Below are 23,642 nucleotides of genomic sequence, written 5' to 3'. Positions count from 1 at the left end.
TGGGTAATGTGGTTTGCTTTAGCTGCCCACCACGCTCACTCTAATTAAACAGAGGAGATTACATTAACACGGGCTCCCACTCAATCTGCTCCTCCACTGAGCATGGCTGAGCACTGAAGGCAGGGTTGGAGATCAGAGGTGGAGGGGTTACAGAGGTGATTGTCAAGTCAAAATTACATATTTGCTTCAAAGCTAAATTACTTCTTGGTAAGGAAATGAAAGCTGGAGGTGGTTAGAAGGAAACGCTTCAGACCAGACAGTTGGATCCACTAGAAAAATCTAAATCTTTCCCCACACTTTTTACATCTGTCTGACTTTCTAATGCCATTGAGCAAGGCACTCAACCCCTGTCTGCTCTGTTTATGAGTTCAGTGGTCAACAACATCTGACACTGGATCTGCCGTAAAGTGCTCAGGTTGTGGAAATCTTACAAATGGTTATAAAGTAAGTAATTGATTAATTTTATTTATTTAACAATGAACAATAAAGCAAATTATAAATAGGGAGTTAATTGGACAATAAAAAGAGATTAAATATATCAATCTGTCAGTAAATATTTCAATTCAATTGATAAATGGATGAATAAATAAGGTTACTGGTAACAACTAAATAGATAATAGATGGTGTAAATTAATAAATTAATACATTTTACCAAAGCAAAATCAATACTTGATTTCACAGATAAACAATAGCTGTTTTAAAAAAAAAAAGAAGGAAATTAAACGGGGTCAACTCTTCTGAAATAGCAGATTGATATACTAATTTATTCTTTTTCGATTTGCCGACTCTCTTATCAATGTAGCAGTCCTTGTGTTGTCAAAACTTTGATTATATGCTGTCATATCTAAGAAGAGCTCTCATTGGCAGCTGAACTTGCTGATGGTGCATGTAGCTGGAACTTTGAAGATGGTTGACGTGAATGATGACGTCTTGTGCATTTGCCCTGCCAACAAATTCAGAGGTGTGAGTTTGGCGCACTCCATCTCCCACCCTTTATTGATTATGTCAGTGGTTCCCTACCTTTTTGGCTTGTGACCTTTTTAAAAAAACAAAGCGAATCAACTTGCGACCCCTTTTCAACGGTTTCATATGGCTGAAAGTTGTGAGCTCTACAAGCAAAGAGTGATTTTTCCCTTGTCACATTCACAGCCTAGTCAGAGGCTCATTTTAGGATAAAATAATGAAGGTAGAAAAGGAAACCAAAGGAACACATTACACTAGTGTGATAACCTGTTAAATCCCAAAGGCATTAGGCTTGTAATTAAGAAGTTTCACTTTCACTTTGCTGTGCAGGGAGCAGTGGTAGACTTGATACACTGATTCTAAGCTCCTTCCACATCTGGGATAAAACACAGGCCAGCTGTGGCTCTGGCAGAGTGCCATCAGAGGTCACCACAGAGCCTGGAGTGACTCCAGCTGTTTACAAGTCGCCCAGATGACACATAAACTCTATAAACAGCTTGAGACTGTGAGGGTTTGTGGCAGGAGCCAATAAAACATTAAGAAGGATCAGCAGCATTGTTTTTGACCAGATGATGGGCAGGGCTATAGCAGTGCTGTAAAAGTGAAATGTTCAGGTTGAATTAGGACCACAGAGGCTGTAGAGAGAGGAGTTGGACCATACACCAGTGATTCCCAAGGGATACAGGGGTGCTTCTGCAGTTGCCATTTTGTACGTGGAACGACTGGAGCTCAACTGATTGACATAATTGAATGAAAACTAGTTAGCAAGCGAGCAGGGAAGCCTGAACAGTTAGCTAAAAGTAATGGATAAATGGTTTAAATGTCCAGCTGCTGCCAGTCCAGGTGGTAGAAGTACGACTGCAAACTTGACCAGACCAATCTAAACATGACAGTTCAATTGTTTGAAAAAAATATCGTAACGGTATCCACTTTTGTATAATCAATTGTGTTAAATAACATCTAGTTTAAAATCAATTCAAATGAATGCATTTGGGACATGACTGGTGGTATCGATGAAGGGGTGAGTTCATCTGTAAGCAGCTGTGGGGTAGAGCTTCACTACTGAGTGCAGACAGCAGAAACAGTAGGCAAATGAGACAAGATGCATAAAATAGTAACTTGTTTTATTCTTTTTTTTTTTTTAACCATGCCACCGAACACTGACGCATACAGAGTTGTGCCTGAATCCACACTGAGAAAACACTTTCACACACTGTGTTACAAAGCTGTAATGAAGAGGGATTTTACTGCACACATGGCAAGAAGAACAACCCTGATTGGATACCAGGTCGAGCTTTGATCTGGCCCTGAGGTAGACAGACATTGACATAATCTAAACAATGCTAATCACATCCTTCTAGGACACATCAAATAAAAGGACATCTGCATTATCACAACATAGAAAGTTCAAAGAAAAACCCCTTTTCAAACAAAAGTGCTCTATTTCTTTTGGTCCACCAAGGAAATCCATTTATAGTGCATGTTCATGTAGAATAGATACAGTGAATGTGTGTTTTCATGGCACTGAGTGTTGCTGGCTACTTAAGAAGGCATTGGTAATGCCCACAGACGCCCAGATTTGCTATACACACTGTTTTCATCCAGAGATCTCAGTCCATTGTCACTTTGAAGGGAACAATTTGATGCAAGTTCCAAGCAATTGTGATGTAAAAGTACACGCTTGTCTCAGAGTAACTATCACAGTATGTTGCTTCCAGTTGCAATGTTCAGACAAAGTGGATCTACATGGCAGTCTATCTTTAATTAAGTAACAATAAACAAACACCCAGAAACAACTACCAATAGCACAGACCCATGTACTCAAGCACATCAATGCTCTACTTATAAAAGAGGCACAAGGGAGGGATCTTAATCAAATCAGAGACTTATAAAACACACACATTAAGATGTTTCTCAAATCATACCAAATGTAAACAGATAGCAAATTACTGTAATACAAAAATACAACATGTTTAAATCTATAAGGCCTGTATTAGGCTCACATGAGGGAATAACATACCATGACAGTTTGTACATTACAGCTACACTACAACTGACAATTACCTGCTCATAGTGATTCAATGTCAGAATTTTCTTTTCATGTTTTGTAAAAAAAAACCCCAACTTCTTTTCATGTTTTCTTCAATTTTCTCTTAGAAAATTCTGATTCTGTGATTTTATAAGACATCTATATATAGTTCATGATAAAAAACTACACATAAGCCATGTTGAGGCTGTTCGCATTTTTTACACAGTTTGACCATTTAAATTATGATGCATTTGTTAGAAAATTAAAACTACTGATGGATGAATAATTTGCAGTAGGTTCAAAACAAATGGTGAAAAGTGAGGAGAGGTAGAGCTCGCTCTACTAAAAATCATCCCAAGAGACACAGACTGTGTGATGAAAACCAGCACATATTTGGTAACAAATAAACAACATATAAATAGCAAAACCTATTACATTGCAAGAGAAACTCAAATTGTAAGCCAGCTATCTTGAAACAAAAACACCCACTGCAAGAAAGACAAGGCAATTAAAGAGATTATGAGGTCAAAACGTGGCAGCCATTCAAGTACAACATGCAGAAAATAACTCCAAAATAAAAATCCAACAGCAGAAAAAAACTGAGAAGTCACAGGAATTAAGGAGAGAAAATGTTGCAAAGTTCAGCCAATCAAGCCTTTGTGGAAATATTTTCAACATCTACTGCACAATCATAAAAGATGATTCAGGTTGCCTGATGGTTTAGCAATCAATCAGAAAGCTCCTGCTACACATACAGGTCAGCAGTTGCAGCCATTGTGGCATTGATTTTTAACAACAGTGGATCCATTAGTTATTCAGTTACTATCAAAACTGTGTGTGTGAGGGAGAGAGAGTGTGTGCCTGTATGTTTGTGTGCACTAGGGCTGAAACAATAAGTTGTCAGGAAACTGTCGACAATTTTGATAACCAATTAATTGTTTGTCATTTTTCATGGAAAAATGCTAAATGTTTGCGGTTTCCTGCTTCTCAAAATGTGAGAATTTGCTGCTGTTCTCTGTTTTATATCATTGTAAGTTGAATCTCTTTGGACTGCACTGTTGGTCGGATGTCACCTTGTCACCAAAATGTGACTATTTTCTGACAGACTAAATGATTTATCACTTAGTAGTAAAAATAATCCAATTGACAATGAAACTCATCATTAGTTGCAGCCCTAGTGTGTACACAAATTTGTACTCGTGCTTGCATGTCTCTGTTGTCAGGTAAAAACCCTGTATCTCCAAGAATGACAACTTCGCACAATGCATTTTTCAGTTTATCCAAAAAGAGTCTGAAATAATTTTTTTTTAAACCCATAGAGAAACATGTAATCTTTCAGCATCAAAAATCAGCAACACTGGAGTTACAAGGTTTTCACCCAACAGTGACTGTGTGTGTCAGACTGTGAGTGGGGTCCAAGTCCTGCTCAGACGTAACAGACGTACAGGTAAGTCTTTTCTATCCTCCAGTCCGCCGGCACGTCCTCCGGTTTGTGGCCCTTCATGTGCTTCTGCATGGCGGCCAGGCTCGGGCAGAAGTCCTGGCAGATGGTGCACTGGTACGGAGACGCTCCGTTGTGAGTGCGCAGGTGCTTGATCATAGCCGAGTAGTCTCTGGACCGTTGGTGACACAGCTTACACTCGAATGGCTTCTCACCTGAAAAATTCAACAAAACAGCATTAACCTTGTAGACCCGGAGCCAGAGGGCCTGCCAGTTGAAACGGGATTCACCTCTATTTCAGTCCACTGTACTTGTTGTGGTTTTGTGTGGTGTTTGTGTGTGGTGTGAGTTTCTGTGCTCTAGGATTAGACCTATATCGGTTTGCATTCAGTTTGATATTAGATATTGGCCAGTCAGCGTCATCCACCACAAATACGAGAGAGGTTTCTCTCTGACCTCAGCGAGCAATCAGATAGCAGTCAGTAAAATGTACCTGAAATAAAATTTAGACTTGTTGCACATCTTAATGATTTAATGGTTTGATGTTTTTATATAAAGTAATTAAATTTAAAGGCACTCTAAGTTTCCTCTTCCATAAAATCGCTTCAAAAGCTGCTAAACCATCAAAATTTTGTGCTTAGGATTTACTGTAGTCTCAATTTCAATACAAATTTTAATGCCCTTTATCATAAATGCAATTCTTTTTACTCTAAAAATAGTACATTTTTGTAGGAGACATTCTAGCTGTAAAAAAAAAAAAGAAATTTCTTATTGTCAACAGTCCCATAAAAAGACAAAAACCATCAATATATTAGTCTCAGACCCTGTCTGTGGCACAGTGAAGACGTAAATCACAAATATATTGTTATTAAAAAAAAAGGATGTGTAATTTTCAGCTGTTGAATGTAGTGTTTAGCAAACAGCAGTAAAAAGCACATTGGTGAGAGACTATTTTTGCCTGTGCATTATTACACATTTAGTGAGTATTTCAGCAGCAGGATGGTGTATGTGGGATTGAGTCAAAATAAACTACAGTGGCTGCGGTCTTCATAATGAAGGAACATGTCACCCAGTGCAACAGTGTGGCTTATTCATGTGTTTTGGAGGACTAAGCTATATTAGAGTTTGGCTACACAGACAATACTTGTCAGTAGGATCAATTCGTTGTGGGTATTGTGGGTTGACAAAAAAATATACAATATCACCAGCCTTATCCTTTTTAAATTTTATATTAATATTTAATATTGAATAACGGTACAAAATCACCACTATTAGCAGCACCAAAATACCCTGAAGACCCTGCTGTCCTGTAAGTTTGAGTGTTTCTCACCTGTATGTACACGGTAGTGTGTTTCTAGCTGGTGTTTGAGGCTGAACCTCTTCCCACAGCCGTTGCACTCATAAGGCTTCTCTCCTGTGTGGATGCGTTTATGGCCCCTTAGCGTGCCGTCGTCTCTGAAACAGCTCCCGCAGAATTCACACTCAAATGGGTGATCGCCTGAAAATACAGTCGTGTCACCACAGCAGCCACAACACTAACACAGCCCTTTATCGTGAGATTGTGTTAAAGGCTAACTTTATCTTTGGCACAACATGGTATGGTGCATATGTATCTGCATAGGTCAAATAGTCACAGAGCCATTTCTGCACATGCATATCAAGCAGGGAAATAATGCGCTTTCAGACGTTGCTAATGTTATGACATGAGGACACTCCTCTTGGCTGTCTGCTAATAGCTAATAAAAGTCCTCCAGGCATGTGCGCTCTGTTCGCTATACTGTAGTTAATCTATTTCTCTCCTAGGCTGAGGATTTGACTCATCTCCAATGACCTATGTGCCTCATTATCTCAGTGTCCACAGCAACAGCCAAGTCAGAGGATACATTGCTCTCCTCATTACAGGCCGATTCTCCCCAGTCCCCCACCCCACTGTGGAGCAGATGACATTTACAAAATGTTACTTCCAAGCAGAATGGCATACAAACAAGATACGCTGCCATGGCCAAAACTCCCTTCACTTCTGTCTCTTCACATCAATTATGTATTTCTCCTGTCTAGACATCAAGCCGTCGTGACAGCTGGGAGTGTTATTTAAGGTAAAAGAAGAAAGGGGGACATCTTTTCAGTAAATATCTCTCCGTCTCCTGCGGCACTAAGACTCACCCTCAGTAGAACACACAGACAAGTCATTTCCATTTGCTTTTCCTTCAATATTTATTTGGGTTTCCTCTATCATTTTGGGTGAACCACACTAGAACTGACAGCCGTGAATTGCAGAAGCCCAAAGGCTGTCTAAGAACCCAAAATATAAACAGGATGAAATTGCCCAAAATATGCACCGGCCATAACGGTACAGTGCTGTCATCAGAGAGGTGAGTCATCTTATAGAGAAGGGAAAAGGAGGGTGGGAGAGGATGCATGCAAATTGACTAAAACCTTAAAGCCAGTAACCTAAGGAAATTAACCTATATACAAAAATAAATACAGCTGTCTTGGTCTCTTCTCCAACATATGCATGTGTTTGACACCACATGCTTATGTTTTATGACAGGAGATAACACTATAGACAACGATGATGGTGCACATGATCAGTCTCTTACCCGTGTGTGAGCGCAAGTGTCTTTTGAGGGTAGTGTGGCTGGGGAAGGGGCGCTCACAGTGGCTACAGATGTAGCTGTGCATGCCTGCATGGACTTCCATGTGCTGCTGCAGGGCCTTCTGGGTCTGGAAGCGCTTTGCACACAGCAGACAGAACACTGCCATGTCAGTCCCTGGAGAACGCACAAGACACAGACACAGTTATTTCAGTACCATACACAGACAGGGCCTTAAGTGGGGAAACTGGGTCACTTCAACTTTGTGTGAGTCCTCTGAGGGAAAAGCTTCTTTCAAAGAGCAAGTGCCTCTACCTAAACTAACTCCCCTAAAAGCCCAGAGGCACTTTCAACTGTGAGTCTTTATACGTTCTATTTTAAACCATGAAAGTCATTGTTTTCTTTAAGAATTTCCCACACAATGCACAGCATGCCAATCACACAATCAATGCCTTCTTCCTGGTGTGTTAGATGTGTAATTATTCTCTTCATTCCCCATCAGGAGTCAGCTCCAACCTGTGAAGTCCTCTGTCTCTGTGCTCAAAGAGCGGCTGATAGTAGCTCCACCCTAAATGATGCCTACACTATGTGCTCTGTGCAGAATGTTAAGTAGTGATATCAAGCCATTAAAGGCAGGACTGCAGGAAAAAACACAATCCAGTTTAATCCTGTGTGTGACCTGGCATCTCTTTGGGGCTGCTTTCCTGTTGCACAGAGTGTGGAGAGGAATACAGATAGGGAGTCGCTGGCAGGGTAGCTCAAGTCAAAATGGCCATGTGAAGAAGATCCATTGGCTGTCATACAGTCAACGCCTGATCTACAGGCTGTGTATGCCAGTGCTCAAATCCATTCTGGCATTCACACCGATGCAAATTCATATGTGTGGTAAGACTGAGAGACTAGTTAATCAGCTGCATTGGACATAATGTGCATGTCCTGGAGAGTGAGGCTTTAATGTGAGATTACGAGGTCCTTATTTCTCTGTCTGCTCAGGTTGCAGATCATTTACAATGCTAGCAGGTCCCATTGCTCCTGACTCAGATTCAATCAGACATCTCCAGCGGAGGATCATTAGTAAACAGAGGACTATGCCAGCACTTCATTGGAATTCAAGTGGGGTTGCTGTGTCGCATTTAAAATGCAGTCTGATGAGGTCCACTAAATCAAATCATTTGTTACTGTTATTGAAGTGCCTTGAGGCAACTGGCAATTAAATTGGAATTAACGCAGGGAAAGGGATACAGCACACTCATACTAAGAGGGAAGAGTGTCAGACACTTGCTTTAGGTTCTATCAAGTTAACATACAAGCCTGTTCAAAGTAGAACGAGAAAGAAACAAATCAAGCAAAGTCACATTTTCAGGGATAAATCAGAAACATTCACTGTGTATTGTTTACTAATCCACATATCACAATTGCTCAAACAAAGCAAGACGCTTTTTCAGTCTTCACATTTCACGGATAAGTACAATTTGGCATAGAAGCACAAAGCCTCTTCTTTGAAATTATGGTGCTTCTTTTTGAACCTAGTTTTAAAATTTTCTCCCCAAACAGCACTAATGGAACTGATCATTCGTAATCATTAACAGAAAGAAGACAGGATGAAAGACATTCCCTGATCTTAACAATCCTGCAGGGAGGCGATCCGGTGGAATGGACTGCACCTGTTCAGTGGCTTTAGCCTGTGGACTTTTGCACAAAGGGCACACAATGAGGTTCAGGCCCTCATTGACCAAGCCCATTAGTCATAGGCTCCTCACGCAACTCCTACAATCCCTGTCTTTATGCTGTCGCCTAATGACCAAGGCCCTTTCTCACCCACGGATCACAATATTTTAGTTGAAGACAAAAGACCCTCCATTCTCAACGCCTCTGCAGCCTCCCTACTCCCCTTATCCGCTGACCATACAGAAAATCCTTTCACTGTCTAACCAGCTTCACTTTCTGCCTGAGTCATACCTAACTAAAGCCAGATCACTAAGGACTGTGCAACAGTGGAGTCTGGATAATGATCTATTTGAAAATGGCTAAAGACATTGAAGAAGCACAAAATGCAGTCTTTGCATGACCTGTGATGTGGAGCCTTGATCCACTTTAACCAGTTTCTCTCGTAATATTTGCTGCAGCCAGCAGGGGGAGTGCTTTCTGTTCCAATGTGTCCAGGTTAGTTTAGCTGCAGGCGAAGCAGAGCCCTCAACCAACTGAATAACCTATTATCCACCTTGTAGATACTTCAAAGCTACTTTAATCATCCTCTCTCCACTCTCTCTTTATTAACTATCATATTGTAAATGCTTGTTTCAATGCAGCCTGCATACTTTGTTGTGTCTGCTCTGAAAGTTAACATCACAGTTTCTTGGTGGAGGTAAAGCCTTACTCCCTGACACACTGGCAGACTCGTACAGATGTATATCCTGATCCTTCTGTCACCAACAATACTGGAACTTGAGTAAAAAAATATGACAAATATTCTGTCACAAGAATCTCACTCTTGATCTCAGGTTGACACGCAGTGACAACAGCTCAGCAGTCGTTTTCGGCTTTATTCTGTGCAACAGAATAAAAATAACAAATAATATCTTGAAGTGTAAACAAAAACCTTCGGAGGCAAGGAAATGTTTGTATGTGTTAGTGATGGCATTTCGCCTCGCTGCGCTCTGTTAACTTTTCAAACAAAAAGGATTTGCAGTTGTAGAGTTTTCCAGTAAGCTTTGGTAATAAGTGCAGAGGAGCTTCTTTATGAGAGAATAAGCCCTAAAGTTGGCTGTCATTGCCCCCTGCTTTCTCACCCTTAACCAGACAATGGGTTTGGGATTTGGGTTTTAAGGCACAGGATGACCCCTGACCCTTGGCCCTCAATGGGGTAAATACCATGTAATCAATGGTATTCCTCAAAGTCTGGAGAGTTGACTGAGCATTGTGTTTAGTGGGAGGGAGCCTTAACAGTGGGAATAATGACTTTCAAGCAATTCTGCTGTAAGGCAGAAAATATAAACATTTACAATGTGCATTATATCACTGAGCTGCTTGTCTAATGCATTAGGTTGGTGCTTCAGGAGGGTTTGAGGTTGTTATGTTATTGCAGCATATCTCCTCTACGACCATGTGTATGCTCATGTGATTTAACATAGTCTTTCTTCATACATCTGCCACTTATTCAGTCCAACCGAGGTGGGAGCCAGCCACGCTCTCACGCTGCCTAAGAAACAAAACCATGTGTCTAGGCAACCAGATAGGATCATGGTCCTTGTTGGGGTGAAGTGTTCAAGCTAATCCCTTCATTCACAAATAAGCGCAGCCTGTTTCTTTTCAAGCGGCAAACAAAAGTTTTCCCACCCTGAGAATCTGGGAGTAAACCCACTGCAAATTGAACAAGAGATTGTATTCAGTGACGACCGCAAATCTGTATAATTTCTTCTGTATTAATCTTAACTTCAGTGTCCGGAGCCCACCAATTAAACTGATTGATTGTGAATCATTTCTTTATATTCACTGAAATACATGGAAACTGTAATTTAGCAAATAATTGGCATTATTTTAATAAATGCTTGCAGACTTTGATCTATTAAGGTATTTGTTTTGGTAAATTGTGAATGACCAGCCCAGTCAAAGCTAAACAGATCTCCTGCTGCTATCAAAAAGTCAGGGAATTTCACAGATTCACAATTTACAATATTACGTCATGGCTGATCATGTCCAAAAGCTAGACTATGTAATGTGAAGACACTATAAACTATGTCCTAAGGCCCAGTATATGCTCACTATCTGCTGGCTTACTGGCATCACTCACACAGTCATGCAGGCTACATTATATGCTAGACCTCACATGACCCTGTACATTCATACTACTATATGTGTTCGTGCAGACAGCTCCCTGTAGATGTGGCAGCCCGAGAAGCACACACACAGAAACGCTACAGTACCTTAAACAACCCCGGGCGCTCATCAGTAGACTGCTAATCTACCCGAGTGAGGAACAACCAACTTAATAATTAATGCAACGAGAGATACGTTGCTCGTGTTTAACCACCATTCCATGGACCAGTTCGTTGAGGTCACACACTGTTTCATTCGCCTCGATTCATAGAATGTACAATATTTTCTCAATCTAATTCGCTCTACATGAAATGACAGGGCGTCCTGGGGCTTTGTGTATCATGACAGTTAGTGCAAATAAACACTGGGGGCACAATGGCCAAACAGAGCACAGTTCAATTCAGTTTAAGGCTTGTATGAATTACAACTGGGTATTAACAGGAGGGTGCAGTATGATGACGGACACGCAATTAGGCGAGCTAAAAGGTCTGCATTAAGAGGGCTGCATTATAAAGCCCAGGCTGTATCTGAATGGACCACAGGACTGTTTTATTAGCAGCCTGTAATGTGTGTAAACAGTGCAGCTGCTGTGCTTACACAAAGGCAGCACTCTTATGGCCTTTGCCTTGAAGGCAAGGTGGCAAAATGGCCAGCCAGCATGGTTTGAAGCATATACAGTCAATTTCTGTGCGTGCTGTAGATAAGCTACAGTCTTGGGTTTTCCAAAATTGAAAGCTCGGTGCCCCAGAGCCTTGACTTGCTCTGATGAAACAAACCCCTTTGTTGTGAGAGCAATTCGGAGACAGATCCATTCTTTTATTTTGGGCACTGACAAGTAGGTCAGAGGAGACTATGACAGTGCTGTGGTGAGGAGTAAACAGCAGCACATGATGTTGTTTTCCTCTCAGTTCTGGCATCCAACACCAGCAGCAATCCTTCCTTGCCCTCAGGAATTCCTTGCATACCCCCTACCCTTCCCACAGTCCACTCCACCCCCCAGCAACCCATGGCCATTCACCTCTGACATATCAAAATGGTTAAAGACACTCTCTCTGTGGCCAGTGTTGCCAAATTGCTTCAGAGTAAGGTCTCCCAAAAGTAGTATGATTTCCCTTCCAGAGTAGGTGGACAACAGTGTTGCAGCTGCTGAGGTCTGACAATTGTTAATCTGCTAAGAGGAAACTCATTTGGCTCACTGGTTTGGCCACATGGCAAATTAAAGCCAAGGCTGCACAGTCGGCACTGAAGCACTGAAAGATCCAGGTTATATTTATTAAATGTAAATCTTTGCATCATTGAGTTGGAGCAATGTCATGATTTCCCCACATAACCTCGACACAGCTGATTAAATTACCTGTAGCTCGAGTCAGTGTAGGCTGTGAGAGTAAAAAGGGTCATGCGTCACAGCAGGCCGAGCTGAGATCATGACAAAATGAGAGAGTAATGCCCTCCTGTACCCTGCTCTGAATACACTGCCAAGCTGAAACCGAGCTCTGGATGTTTACAACTCTGGGAATGAGGGTAGAAACTTCTGGGCATCGTTAACACCCCTCCATGTCCACATCCATTAAGTATTCATACTGTGTGTGCCACCTGGAGTTACAGTTACATGCCAATGCTCCTGAGAGGGTTATCACCTTTCTCTGACAGTAGCAGAAAAGGTGTGGATTCAGACACTGTCAGGCATATGTACCGTCTGACAACAATACCGCTTTTTTTCACAGTTGGAGAGGTTTGAGTCATGTGTTGTTAAGTCTTTCTCACTTCAAGCAAATGGGATAATATTCAAGAGTAAAGTGCCACTTCACTACAAGGCATACTTAAAAAGGTTTTATAGGTAGTCAATAATTTGGCAATAAACTAGTTATCAATGCTTTAAAGATCAGTATTAAGCGGTTATACAGAGCTCGCCAGGTTGTGGATTCATATTAAACTGATTGATCATGTAAGTTGGGGTTTGTCTGGCATTAAGTGGTAAAAACGGGGCCATAGGTTGTCCACCTTAAAATGGGCTGCAACTGCAACTAACCATTATTTTCATTATCGATTGATTGGCCAATTATATTCTTGATTCATTGTTTGCTCTACAAAATGTCAGACAATAGTGGAAAGTGTCCATCATAATTTCCCGGAGCCCAAGATGATGTCTTCAGATTGCTTGTTTTGTCCAACCAACAGTCCAAAACCCAAAGATATTCATTTAACTATCATAGAAGGCAAAGAAATCCAGCAAATATTGACATTAGGAGGAAGCAGTAAAGTTTTGCTTAAAAAATTACTTCAACGATTAATCGAATATAAACAGCGGCAATTAATTTTCTGTCCGTCGACTAATCGTTTAAGCGCTACTGAAAAATAAACCAACCAGCCTTAAGCTTTTAATGATATTGTAAGTCATTAAAGGTTTTATTTACTCAGATTTTTTTTAAGCTTTCTTTCAGAAGGTGTCAGGGGTCAAACAATTCAATGGGAGGGTTTCTTCCTGATTTATATACAAAGCAAGCCATGTTGGCAGAGAATATTCACCAACCAAAAAATGCAAAAATAAAACAAAACACAACCTGGCAACTGCTAAATATCCTTATATTTATATGGATTATTACTGATACATCGATGTGCATAGTTTATGTCAGCTTGTGTGGTGAGATTTAGCATTTGCTTTATGTTTCCCCTCAGGGATGATCAAGTTGAAGTTGATAAAGTATTAATAATTATTTATTAACCATAAATAAGGTTGTTATTGACAACTTATAAACCCTTTATAACTCTAAAGTGGCACCAAAAGTAATAACACACTTGATAATGATGATAATAATACAAAAAGCTTCTATTTAATAGGTTATCCATTTCATTTTCCTTTTTATATAGTGTCCTGTCTCTTGTTTCCCTTTTCCTCTTCCTATAAAACACTTGCCATATAGGTCAAGTTTGCTTGCTGCTACTAATAATACAGAAGTTTGGGAATCTGGGTTTTAAGAATTGATTTAAAAGATGAAAACAACTTCAGCCTCAACCTCAGGCAGGTAGTTCCAAACTCTAAGAGCCCACATTATAAGTCACCATCCAGGTTTGTGCAGCCACTCGACCAAAAAAACACAACTTTAAGAGAGAAAAAGATCGGATTCCTCCCGATGCAAACTGTTGATGCCAGACATTCACTGGACAAGAAAAGGTTGTTATACAAACATGTTCTTAATTTGAGATTATTGAGAAACAAGAGGTGTTCATCTTGTTGAGTGTGAGTGTAAGGTAAATAATTCCACAGGTGTTCTCAGGCAGGAGGTGAGGATAGTATGTCTGTGAAACTGTAATGCTGCCCCTGTAAAGCTGTGGCAAAGTGGCATGCAGTGGGTCTGGATGCCAAGAGATATTAGTGGGTGATATGTGAGAGGGCCTCCCACCTCCCTGTTGATAAATTATGGAGCATCATGACAGGAACAGTTTAACCCAGCCAGCATGACAGGCAAGTTTAGACCCATGATCACAAGTCCCGTAGTCACGGCTTACTCAACAGCTCAATGCATGCTGTCCAGGTTAAACACAATGTGTGTGTGTGTGTGCGCGTGTGTGGAGGGTGGGTTGGTGCATGCACACGTTTGTAGAAGTACCTGTGTGTGTTTGCCTGTGGGCTTCCAGAGCATCCTCTGAAGAGAATGTTGCTCCACACTGATCACACACCATCGCCTCTGCAGGAGCTGTAGATAAAATCAAATTTATAAGAAGGTGTCTTGATCAGACAGGAAACACAAACATGTGTGTTTGTAATTGTAGAGTAAGTCAGTTAATTTAGCATTTAAAGAGAACTGTGGAAAAAGCAACGAGAGGAACAAAAGCGTCCTATTTCAAAAGCATCTTGCTTGTCACACACTTTTCAGGTGTTAACACAAGGAAGCAAATGCGCAGAGTACAATGGAGCAGAGGAAAGCGCCATAAAAACACAACTCAGGACAAACAAAAGCACCAGACAGGGTGCAACGGCCCTTCTTCTTGAGAAAAAAGAGCCGAGCTGAAGAGTTTTATTTACCGTGCCCTGTTATCAGTCTCTGAACAGTGAGCAGACTGTCTGCCTGAGAGGCCACAGAAGGACTGGGTGTTCTCTCTACAGCAGACGCTTCCCGCCTACGGCACATCCCTTTATCAAAAAAACAGTTCAGAGTCAACACCCCAAATCCCATCGCAAAGACTGTAACTACAGTTCCCAGTTCACCTTTGGAATGCCCTTGTCTATTCTGATGAAGACATGAAAGAGACAAGTATGCATACTGCTTGCAGAAATGTTCAATCCTTGTTCTGCACTCACCTCACACCTGCACAGACAGACACATAGGACAGATATGCACACACACGCGCACACACATGCGCTCTCTCTCTCTCTCTCTCTCTCTCTCTCTCTCTCTCTCTCTCTCTCTCTCACACACACGCACACACACAGCTGTTTGGATGTGGGTTGGCTCTCACAGAGATGTAAATCGGTTGCAGATCCATACTGGCCCAGGGCTCATTCACTGATCTATTTTCTGCTCAGCTGGCTTTAAATGAAGTTAAAATGACTCATTAAAACACCCACAAGCTTTGGGAACTCTGAGCGCTACAGCCTAAATGTGGTCCTCTTTCAACTCTTACGATGCCTCTGTACACAGACACTGTGCCACTGTTCCCATTGCTGCACACAAATAACAACAAAAAGCCCCAATCTGTTCATTTCTAAAAACAACAATTTTTGAAAACAAACTGTTACTGTTTTGCACTGGTGCGTTTTGTGACATGGAGCAAAAATAAAACTTGGTAGAGAGTAGTCTTATATAGTAGTAACACTAGAGCAATGTTGTAGATCCTGATGTTGTGTGACGCTGTCCAGTGTGTTGTGTTGTGTGAGATTGTGTGATAAGGGAAGAAGAGAACATAGTGCATTGTCTTGTGCAGTCAAAGGCACGGAGTGTGCTCTCATCCATAAACCATCAAACTGTCTCCAGACGCGGCTGCAATCGTCCTCCATCAAAACACTTTGTCTGGCATACCAAAATAAGAGCCAGCATCGAGCTGAATACCAAATCAGCCCATTAGAGCAGTGGAGCACTCGCTCCTTAGCAACCAGCGGGATCTAAGGCTGCTATACCGAAATACACAGTGACAAAGAAATGAGATCCACATCTCTTTCTTTTTTTGTAGTATTACAGGTTGACACATTGGGAAGGGGGAGAGTTTATGCAAAAATTCAAATTAGGTTAAAGGTGCTGCTGTTGTGGATGTCACTGCGAATTGAAAATCAAAGCATGTTGTCGAGGTCTAAGAGTAATGGAAGACAATACACGTGTTTGGGGTTACACTGAGGGTATAGAAGAGGAAAAAGGGACAACTCAGGTGAAGTTTAAAGAAGCAGATTCTCTCTCATCTGTCAGCAGTATGTCATTCCTGAACAATCCTCAGAGAGGACAGGGACCTCGCCTTGTCTATACACATATTCCAACTGAGGTTTCTGTTTTAGTTTCATTTTTAGTCCCTGATTCCCCCCTCCCCTCCCCTCCCTCCCTCCTCTCTGCTCTTCTTTCTCTATTTTGGATAAAGTAGCTGGGAGAGCAGTCAGGTCTGATTAAGTCTGCATTTGGGTACAGTGTGTTCCTGGACACACATCTGCGAGCGAGCCATCACACACGCTTCGGAACACTGGCAGAACACCCAGGCCTGCCGGCAGCTGATGATGTCATCACTCAGAAGGGGCAGAGCTGGCGAGCTGCCAGAGTCTCCGAAAAAACACAGAAACGATTCAAACGGGGAGAGAGACTAGAGAGAGACGGAGAGGAGAGGGAGGGAGAGGTACACAGACCTAAGCATGGAAAAGAAAGCATGATCCAAGTATTCGGAGCAGCACTAACTGGTAGGAGGAGGAGGGGGGTTGTAGTATGAACAGGTGCATTTGAAAGGCCGCACTATCAAGAGGCTTCATAAGCACTGAATACTCTGAGATGAGTGTGAGAGTTACTAAGTACCTGTGTGAGACAGCATGTGCATCCTTAGCCGCATGCTGTCCTGGAAGTGTTTGCCACAGTATTCACAGCCGTGGCCCTTCTCCTCGTTGTGCAGCCTCCTGTGGAAAGACAAACACTAATGTGAGCATGTTAACAGAGACAAGAACAGAGCGAGAATGCACATGTGATAATAAAAGTATCTCGTTTCTACGCCTTTTTTTCCTGTAAGGTCTCCCAAACCCAGAAGCATCATTGTCCTCGTAACAAGAGGAGCATGTTTTAATTCCGGCAAGAATCCTTCGCTGAATGCAACATCATTAGTGTAAGAGGCCCTTGGAGTTGTGAATCAGAACGCATGAATGCTAAAAGAACACAGACAATAGGATATCTGGCTAATTTCAGAGTGCAGACATACGCGTGCCTCCACCCGCCAGCACTGCAAGACACTGGGCGTGCGTGCACACACACACACCAAGCACATGCACACAAACTCACATCCCAACATAACATGCACACACTTCTCCTGTAACTGCAATGAAAAGATGATTTGCTGAAGCTCCGCCGACAGCAAAACCTATCATATCATATCACACACATCCAAGCATGCAAGGCATCTGTACTGTTATCCTTATATCACCCCGCTAACAGCAGAGAAAATGGCCTCAAAACAGTCCACGGTTAAACACACTGTGTGGTCACAATAAATGAGTCCTGAGATGGAATTTAGCACACATGAAATCAACATTAACATATTAGGGGAAAAAGGATCATTTTGGAGCTCAGGAACACTGACAGTTTCTTGGCTTGTACTGTAAGTTTGAAGATTTGACTGACTTTTAAAGATAATTTACTTGAACATTCATGTGAGACGTTTATTTTGGGTATCCTATTTTCTCTCCACTGTTAACTATTTAATAAAAGGCAAAAATAATGGAGCGTGCTGGTGGACGAGGGGTTTACAGCGCTCACCATGTAATCCCAACGTTCTCAGTTTGAGTCCAGCCAGTGAGTGACATTTGTTGTATTTCATTCCCCATCTCTTTCCCCTCATTTCCTGTCTCCTCTCCACCATAATAGAGACATAAAATGCCCCCCCAAAATATTTAGAAAAGCAAAAATATCATAAAAATATAATGGTATTATTTTAATTCCTAAAAAGGATACAATGACAATAACTAATTTTAAGTTGATTAATTTAAAAATACTGAAAATGTGTTGTCTTCAAACACACAGAATATACCTAGAATTAGTTTTATTAGCTGAGGTTTCAGTAACCTTTAAAAATTACCTGAAATACTTAATTTATCGCCTTTAAAAAAATATTACATATTTTTAATTTTTAAACACAAGTTCTCTATTTTGTGTTCCTTTTATTCTTCTTGGACTACTGAAGCAAAAATTCAGAACTGTAGTTTTTCAGACAAACTGTTCCAGGAGACAATTCTTTAACCACACTGCGAAATGTCAATCTGCAGCCCAGACCAGGTGTGTGCTCAGTGACCTGGTTACAGACCTACAGCAACTTCATTACATCCTCAAGCAGTGCCACCAATGCAACTCCTTCAACCTGCGGACATCCGTCTGTCTCCATGAGTAAGAAACTCGCATCACTAACTATCCCACAGGATGCTCTGTTTCACCGGGCGGTTTCAACACAATTGTGGAGTGGCACGAGGCTGAAATGTCAGCCACAGGCGCGGATAGGGAGAGACTGTGATCCTAATCAGGGCTTAGCTGCATATTAGGACTTTTGGCTCACAGATTGTCTTGTTTCTGATGATTAGTGATGAGTCAAACACTGCCAAGCACAGATAATTATAAACATCTGCAATCAAGTTAATGAGAGTTGTCACTGAACTAGTTGGTAACTTTTTGTGTACGATTGACAAAATCTAAACCGACAAGCTTGTAAATAAAGGAGAAATGAACAAAAAACAACAGAGCGAGTCGCAAAGCAGAAGTTATCCATCATCTAGCTGAAGCGTCCAGCCCGGTCCCTGCTGAGAGGCTCCGCTCTGCTGATGCAAAGGGATGCATATCAAATAGCCTGGGAGACAGCCTGTTGTGTGAGGCACGCTTCTGCACAAATAATCAAACAGAATTTAGAAAATAAGGCTTTGTAAATAACAGCGTTATTTGACACCATGGCCTCTTTATATCAAATCCCTCACAAAGATCCGATTCAAAATTTTCCGAGACGTCTCACTGTTAGGACATGAGTGCAGGTGTCCCTGAGAATAAATTAACATATTTGCTGTTGCTCCTTCCAGCAACTAACTCTCATAGTATTTTAACATGGGGGGAAAAAAATCCTGAAGCCCAAGAAACCATTCAAGAGACACGTGTCCAAGGCTTTTCATAACAGCATAATGAACTACTTACATTCATCATACCGCACAAGCACACATGCACATCCTCACATATTTTATTAAATGCAAAAAAATGTTGTGCAGTGAGTGCAGCAGTGTTTTGTTTTTTTTTCCCAGCAAAATGTCTGAGACTCAAACTATGCCCTCTTTCTTTTGGCTTTAACAAGTGATTGTTTTGAACGCCAACTGGATACAAACTTTCATTTTGTTTCATTTTCTATTGCTTAAGATACTAAAATAGATTTAAAATATTCTGGAATGCTGCAGGAAAGTGTAAAAAGTTGGTGGATGTTTTGTGCATGTTACCTGTGCTGCTCCATGGCCTGCCTGCTGTGCAGCTGAAGTCCACACTCGCCACAACACTGCTGGCCTTGAGCCTGGCCCTCGTGCCTCATCCCTGCTGCAAACTGGCCCAGCCTGCTGAGGAGCTCCCTGTGTAGCAAGCCTTGGTGCAGAAGCCCACTGTAGGCCCTCGGGTCCAGCGGCACGCCCAGGGACGGGGCCACTGAAACGGACACTGGCAGCATCCCCTCCCCTGTGTGGTTGGAGGGCACAGAGTATATGGAGGCCAGATGTTTCTCAGAGATCCCAGGAAAACAGTCAAGAGAGTTCCCCACCACTTGTCCTCCGTCTTCGGGGCCTGTGTGCAGCTCTCGAGCGCTGGTGATCACGCTGCCTCTCAGGGGCGTCCCCGGGCCCTCGTCTCTGGGCTGGTCTGACATGCAGCTTCCCTCCCCAGTGCTGGAGGACCTGCCCTCGCAGCCGTTGGCATCATCCACCTGCATGCTCTCTGATTTTATACTTCTGGCAGGATCCAGGGATGAGGCCTGGGATAACTCTGCACTGTGGCGCTGGGGCTGCTGGGAACTCTCCATGTCGACCTCTGTGTCCAGCTTGGGGCTCAATTCAGGAGCCACCTCGGGCTCTGGACCAGGAGAGCTCCTCTCCGTCATGTGGTACAGCGCCAGGTGGTGTAGAGCAGTGGGAGTGGTGCGGTTGGGTCCATCCTGTATGGAATGCTTCTTGGACATCAACATGTGCCTCCAGTGCCTGGCCCGGCTGTGGTCACTGTGGTCTCCGGAGCTGTGATTCCTCACCGCCACCTCCTCACTCTCCTCCGCCTGGATGGTCTCCAGCACCTTCAGGCACTGCTCCTCCAGATACTCGATCTCCAGGATCTCAGCGGCGTACAGCAGGTCATCCAGGTCCTCGGCTGTGGCCTGGAGCGAGGCGGTGTAGGCGTACTCCAGGATCTGCTGGAAGGTCTTGGGGGACAGGAAGTCCAGGGCGTAGCGCAAGCTGCTGCGGTGGAACAAGATCTCGAACATTTTGCTGGTGCAGGCCAAGACAGTGCGGTGCGCCGGGAACTCCTGGCCGTCCACCGTGATGATGACATCACACAAGGTGCCGGTCAGACGCATCTGATTGGCCCGCTGCAGAAGCGTGCTGGGGTGAGTGGGATTGTGGAGCTGGAGCACACCCATGTTTGTCAGACCCTATCCACTCGGACCTTTGCTGAGCCCACGCATGAGGTGTGGCTGTCCTGCCTGCTTCTCTTGCCTTCAGCTGGTTGTAGGTCTGGTTTGGGTGGAGGGGGAGGGTAGAGGATCATTAGTGGCTGTCTGGCTTACAAAGTGATGTAAAAGGCAGTGAATCATACTCCCTGAACACTTTCATCCATGGTCAATTAATAGGAATATTTAAATAATATGAATTTAAAAAAAAAATCTAATTAAATATATTCTGAGAAATATAAACTCGCACTTTATCTCTTCAGGGGTTTCATTTCATGCACCCTACATGTTTTAATTATTTTAATTAAGAACCAAAGACAGACAACAGGTCGATGAGCGCAAAGCAACAGTTTCCATTGCAGGTGATTGGTCTGAGGTCTCGTTGAGAGCGGTCACGTCGCTGTAATAACGTCTGCATACTGAGAGGTGATGGTTCAATTTATCAAGCTCCTCACACATCCATGCCCTCAACAGGTAGGCCTGCCATTAACAAACAGCTTGAAGGGCTAATTAGTTAATTTAGGCTGCGCACGTTCATGATTAGATGTGTTAAAGACAATTAAGCCGATCTGTTAAAAAACCCTAAATAAGTTATAAAACTAACCAGTAGATGAAAGCATGAAAATGAAGCGCAGCCCTGGCACGGATACGTGTTTATTCACTACATTTAAATACCTAAATAACAGTCTGAGTGATGATACGGCTCTGTATGATGATTAGTATTGTCGGACCACTCAGCAGCTCCTCGAGTGATGCTGACAGGCTGCATCCTCAACTAACCGCAACATCAGAGCGCATCAGGTGCAGGCGCACAAATCCACCTTTATTATCCAAACACATTGCGACAAATTAACCCTCTCTGCGCGCGTATTTACGGTCTGCACAGTTTAGTGAGGGAACGCGTGCTGTCCGAAAATAAAAGACCCAATTTAACCAAAATAGTCCAGTGATATCTCGGTTTACTGAACAGTCTGCGATACAGTCTGAGCTTAATCAAGTTTGTAAAATCCTAAATTAGACTGCGGCCAAACTTCCACATGTCTGCTGTAAAACGAAATTATAACAACCCGCCACAAAGCTGGCATTATTTAAAATCTTAATTGTTAAAATGAGTCAGAGACTGAAAAGTAGTTCATCGGAGCGGAATCACCAGACTGAAATTATCAGCAGAAATGATAAAAGTGGCGGCTGTTAGTTGTTCTTACCTCTGTCTGTTAACGTCCTCCGCTGATTATCTAGGCAACATCATGGTTACACATTTCACAGTACCCGCTCCAAACTCAGTCCTGCTCCAAGTAAGCAAATCATCACCCAGCCACGACAGTCAAACGAGCAGGGGGAAAACAAGACTTCCGAGTGGAACTTTCAAAATAAATCCTGTCTTGAGAACCACGTGTTGAAATGTGTCTCAATGGGAGAGACTGGGGGCTGATTGTAACATTGAATGCTATTGTTAAGAATAGCAAGAAAGAAAAAAAAAAACTAAAACTAACTTCACAATTTAGGGTATTTAAAACATTCACTTGGTTTGTGAGAACTTTGATTAAAATGAAGACAGACTTTGGTGTCAAAATGGTGTTAGTCAATAATGTTAATGTTACACTATGATGTTATGTAGCTTTAATTGCTCCTAGTGTTGGAAATAACAAAAAAAGCAACATATTTGGTGCAGTTGGCAGAATATAGCAACAATCTGTAAAAAGTGCTTTTTAGCAATTACAGTACCTTCTTGGAGTACAAATCGTAAAAGATGCATTATGTGTTTATCACGTAGAAAGAGAGGAACTTCCTTGGTGGAGGTTGTCTGCATCAAGACAAATGTTTCTTGTCAAGTGTTTAACTCAGACCTTATCCTAAACGTGTTGCATTGCTTACCTTTCATTTGGGTACAAAGTTGCAGGATAACAGGAAATTCAGTTGACCTCAAGAGTGGGTTCAGTTTTAAAGATCAGATTTAAACATTTCTTCTGCTAGTACTGTCACAGAATCTATCTAGAAAATACAAGGAATGAAAATGTTTAGAAACACACTTGGGGAGCATACTTTTGTCTTTTTAAGTCAACCAAAAATGTGGGAGTGTCTCTGGTGTGCAAGCAATGCTGAGCAAGTGGGGGGAGGGGAGCAAGAGCGACATAACTCGGCTCAGACTTGTGTCTGACTGGAGGGTATCAAGATGTTGCAAGTGAACCTGTATTGTGCTTCTGCAACCATTTTTAATTTTTGACATTTCAACAGATGATTGCTAGATGGAAACAGGCCCGTAGACAAGATTTTAGAAATACTGAGGCCGTGGCATCCTGGTGACCTAGTGCTAAGACACTGACAGTGTGGTCAACTGAAGTCAGGAATCTCAGTCCACCCAATGCACCCCTCCCCCTTAAGTCTCTTGACATTTTTCAAATATTTGTTAACTGTTCAACTATTTTTCTGTAATTGTTTTTCTCAACATGAAGGTCTAAATGCTATTTCAAAGCATTTCCACACTGACAGGAATCAAATCCTGGTGGGTCAATACTGAATGATTTCTTTCTTTTATTCTTTCTTTAATGTTGACTTAAAAGCAGGCAAATGTACATATACTGAGACTAAAAATACCGGAATCAGCCTATAAAATACCCACAGTGTGTAAGTTTTTTAACTGTAGAATGTAACATGGAGTCCATTCTTTATGCATAATGACCATTTATATTGTTGATACTTTAAGTACATGTAGCTGACAATATTTATGTACTTAAGTAACGTTTTGAATGCAGGACTTTTAGTTGTGTTGGAGTATTTTTATATTGTGGTATTCAGTGGTGGAAGAAGTATTTAGATCTTTATTACTTAAGTAAAAGTAGTAATACCACAGTGTAGAAATACTCCATTCCAAGTTAAAGTCCAGAATTCAAAAAGTAAAAGTACAGAAGTGCTAGCATCAAAATATACTTAAAGTATCAAAAATAAAAGT

At 42.0% G+C, this 23,642-nt stretch overlaps 1 protein-coding gene across 5 annotated transcripts; it reads right to left on the bottom strand.

The window, feature by feature from the left end:
- Positions 1-2,070: 2,070 nt before the first annotated feature.
- Positions 2,071-23,100, bottom strand: zbtb16b (zinc finger and BTB domain containing 16b). Of its 5 annotated transcripts, none has more exons than XM_044203832.1 (8): positions 22,568-23,099; positions 21,898-22,120; positions 19,485-20,756; positions 16,831-16,928; positions 14,452-14,538; positions 7,034-7,204; positions 5,764-5,931; positions 2,071-4,648 (listed from the first exon to the last, which is right to left on the bottom strand). In XM_044203832.1, exons 3-8 carry the CDS (start codon positions 20,660-20,662, stop codon positions 4,419-4,421), a joined length of 1,932 nt encoding a protein of 643 aa, XP_044059767.1. In that variant the 5' UTR covers positions 20,663-20,756; positions 21,898-22,120; positions 22,568-23,099; the 3' UTR covers positions 2,071-4,418. The 5 variants fall into 5 exon arrangements, with proteins under 5 accessions (XP_044059767.1, XP_044059768.1, XP_044059769.1 ...); XM_044203833.1 differs by having other exon boundaries at positions 21,898-22,073; XM_044203834.1 differs by having other exon boundaries at positions 21,898-21,978.
- Between the last annotated feature and the right edge of the window lie 542 nt (positions 23,101-23,642).

This window comes from Siniperca chuatsi, linkage group LG7, assembly GCF_020085105.1.
Source record: "Siniperca chuatsi isolate FFG_IHB_CAS linkage group LG7, ASM2008510v1, whole genome shotgun sequence".
NCBI classification, from domain to species: Eukaryota; Metazoa; Chordata; class Actinopteri; order Centrarchiformes; family Sinipercidae; genus Siniperca; species Siniperca chuatsi.
The sequence above is the reverse complement of the archived record's forward strand: the minus strand, read 5'-3'. Positions and strand labels throughout refer to the sequence as shown.

What these genes read in the sequence shown, in the direction of transcription:
- zbtb16b (XM_044203835.1), bottom strand. Translation starts at nt 20,662, where the DNA reads ATGGGTGTGCTCCAGCTCCACAATCCCACTCACCCCAGCACGCTTCTG. An exon ending in ACACTTGCGCTCACACACGG is followed by an intron (nt 5,932 to 7,033) that starts GTAAGAGACTGA and finishes CTGTATTTTCAG; the next exon opens with GCGATCACCCATTTGAGTGT. An exon ending in ACACTACCGTGTACATACAG is followed by an intron (nt 4,649 to 5,763) that starts GTGAGAAACACT and finishes TGAATTTTTCAG; the next exon opens with GTGAGAAGCCATTCGAGTGT.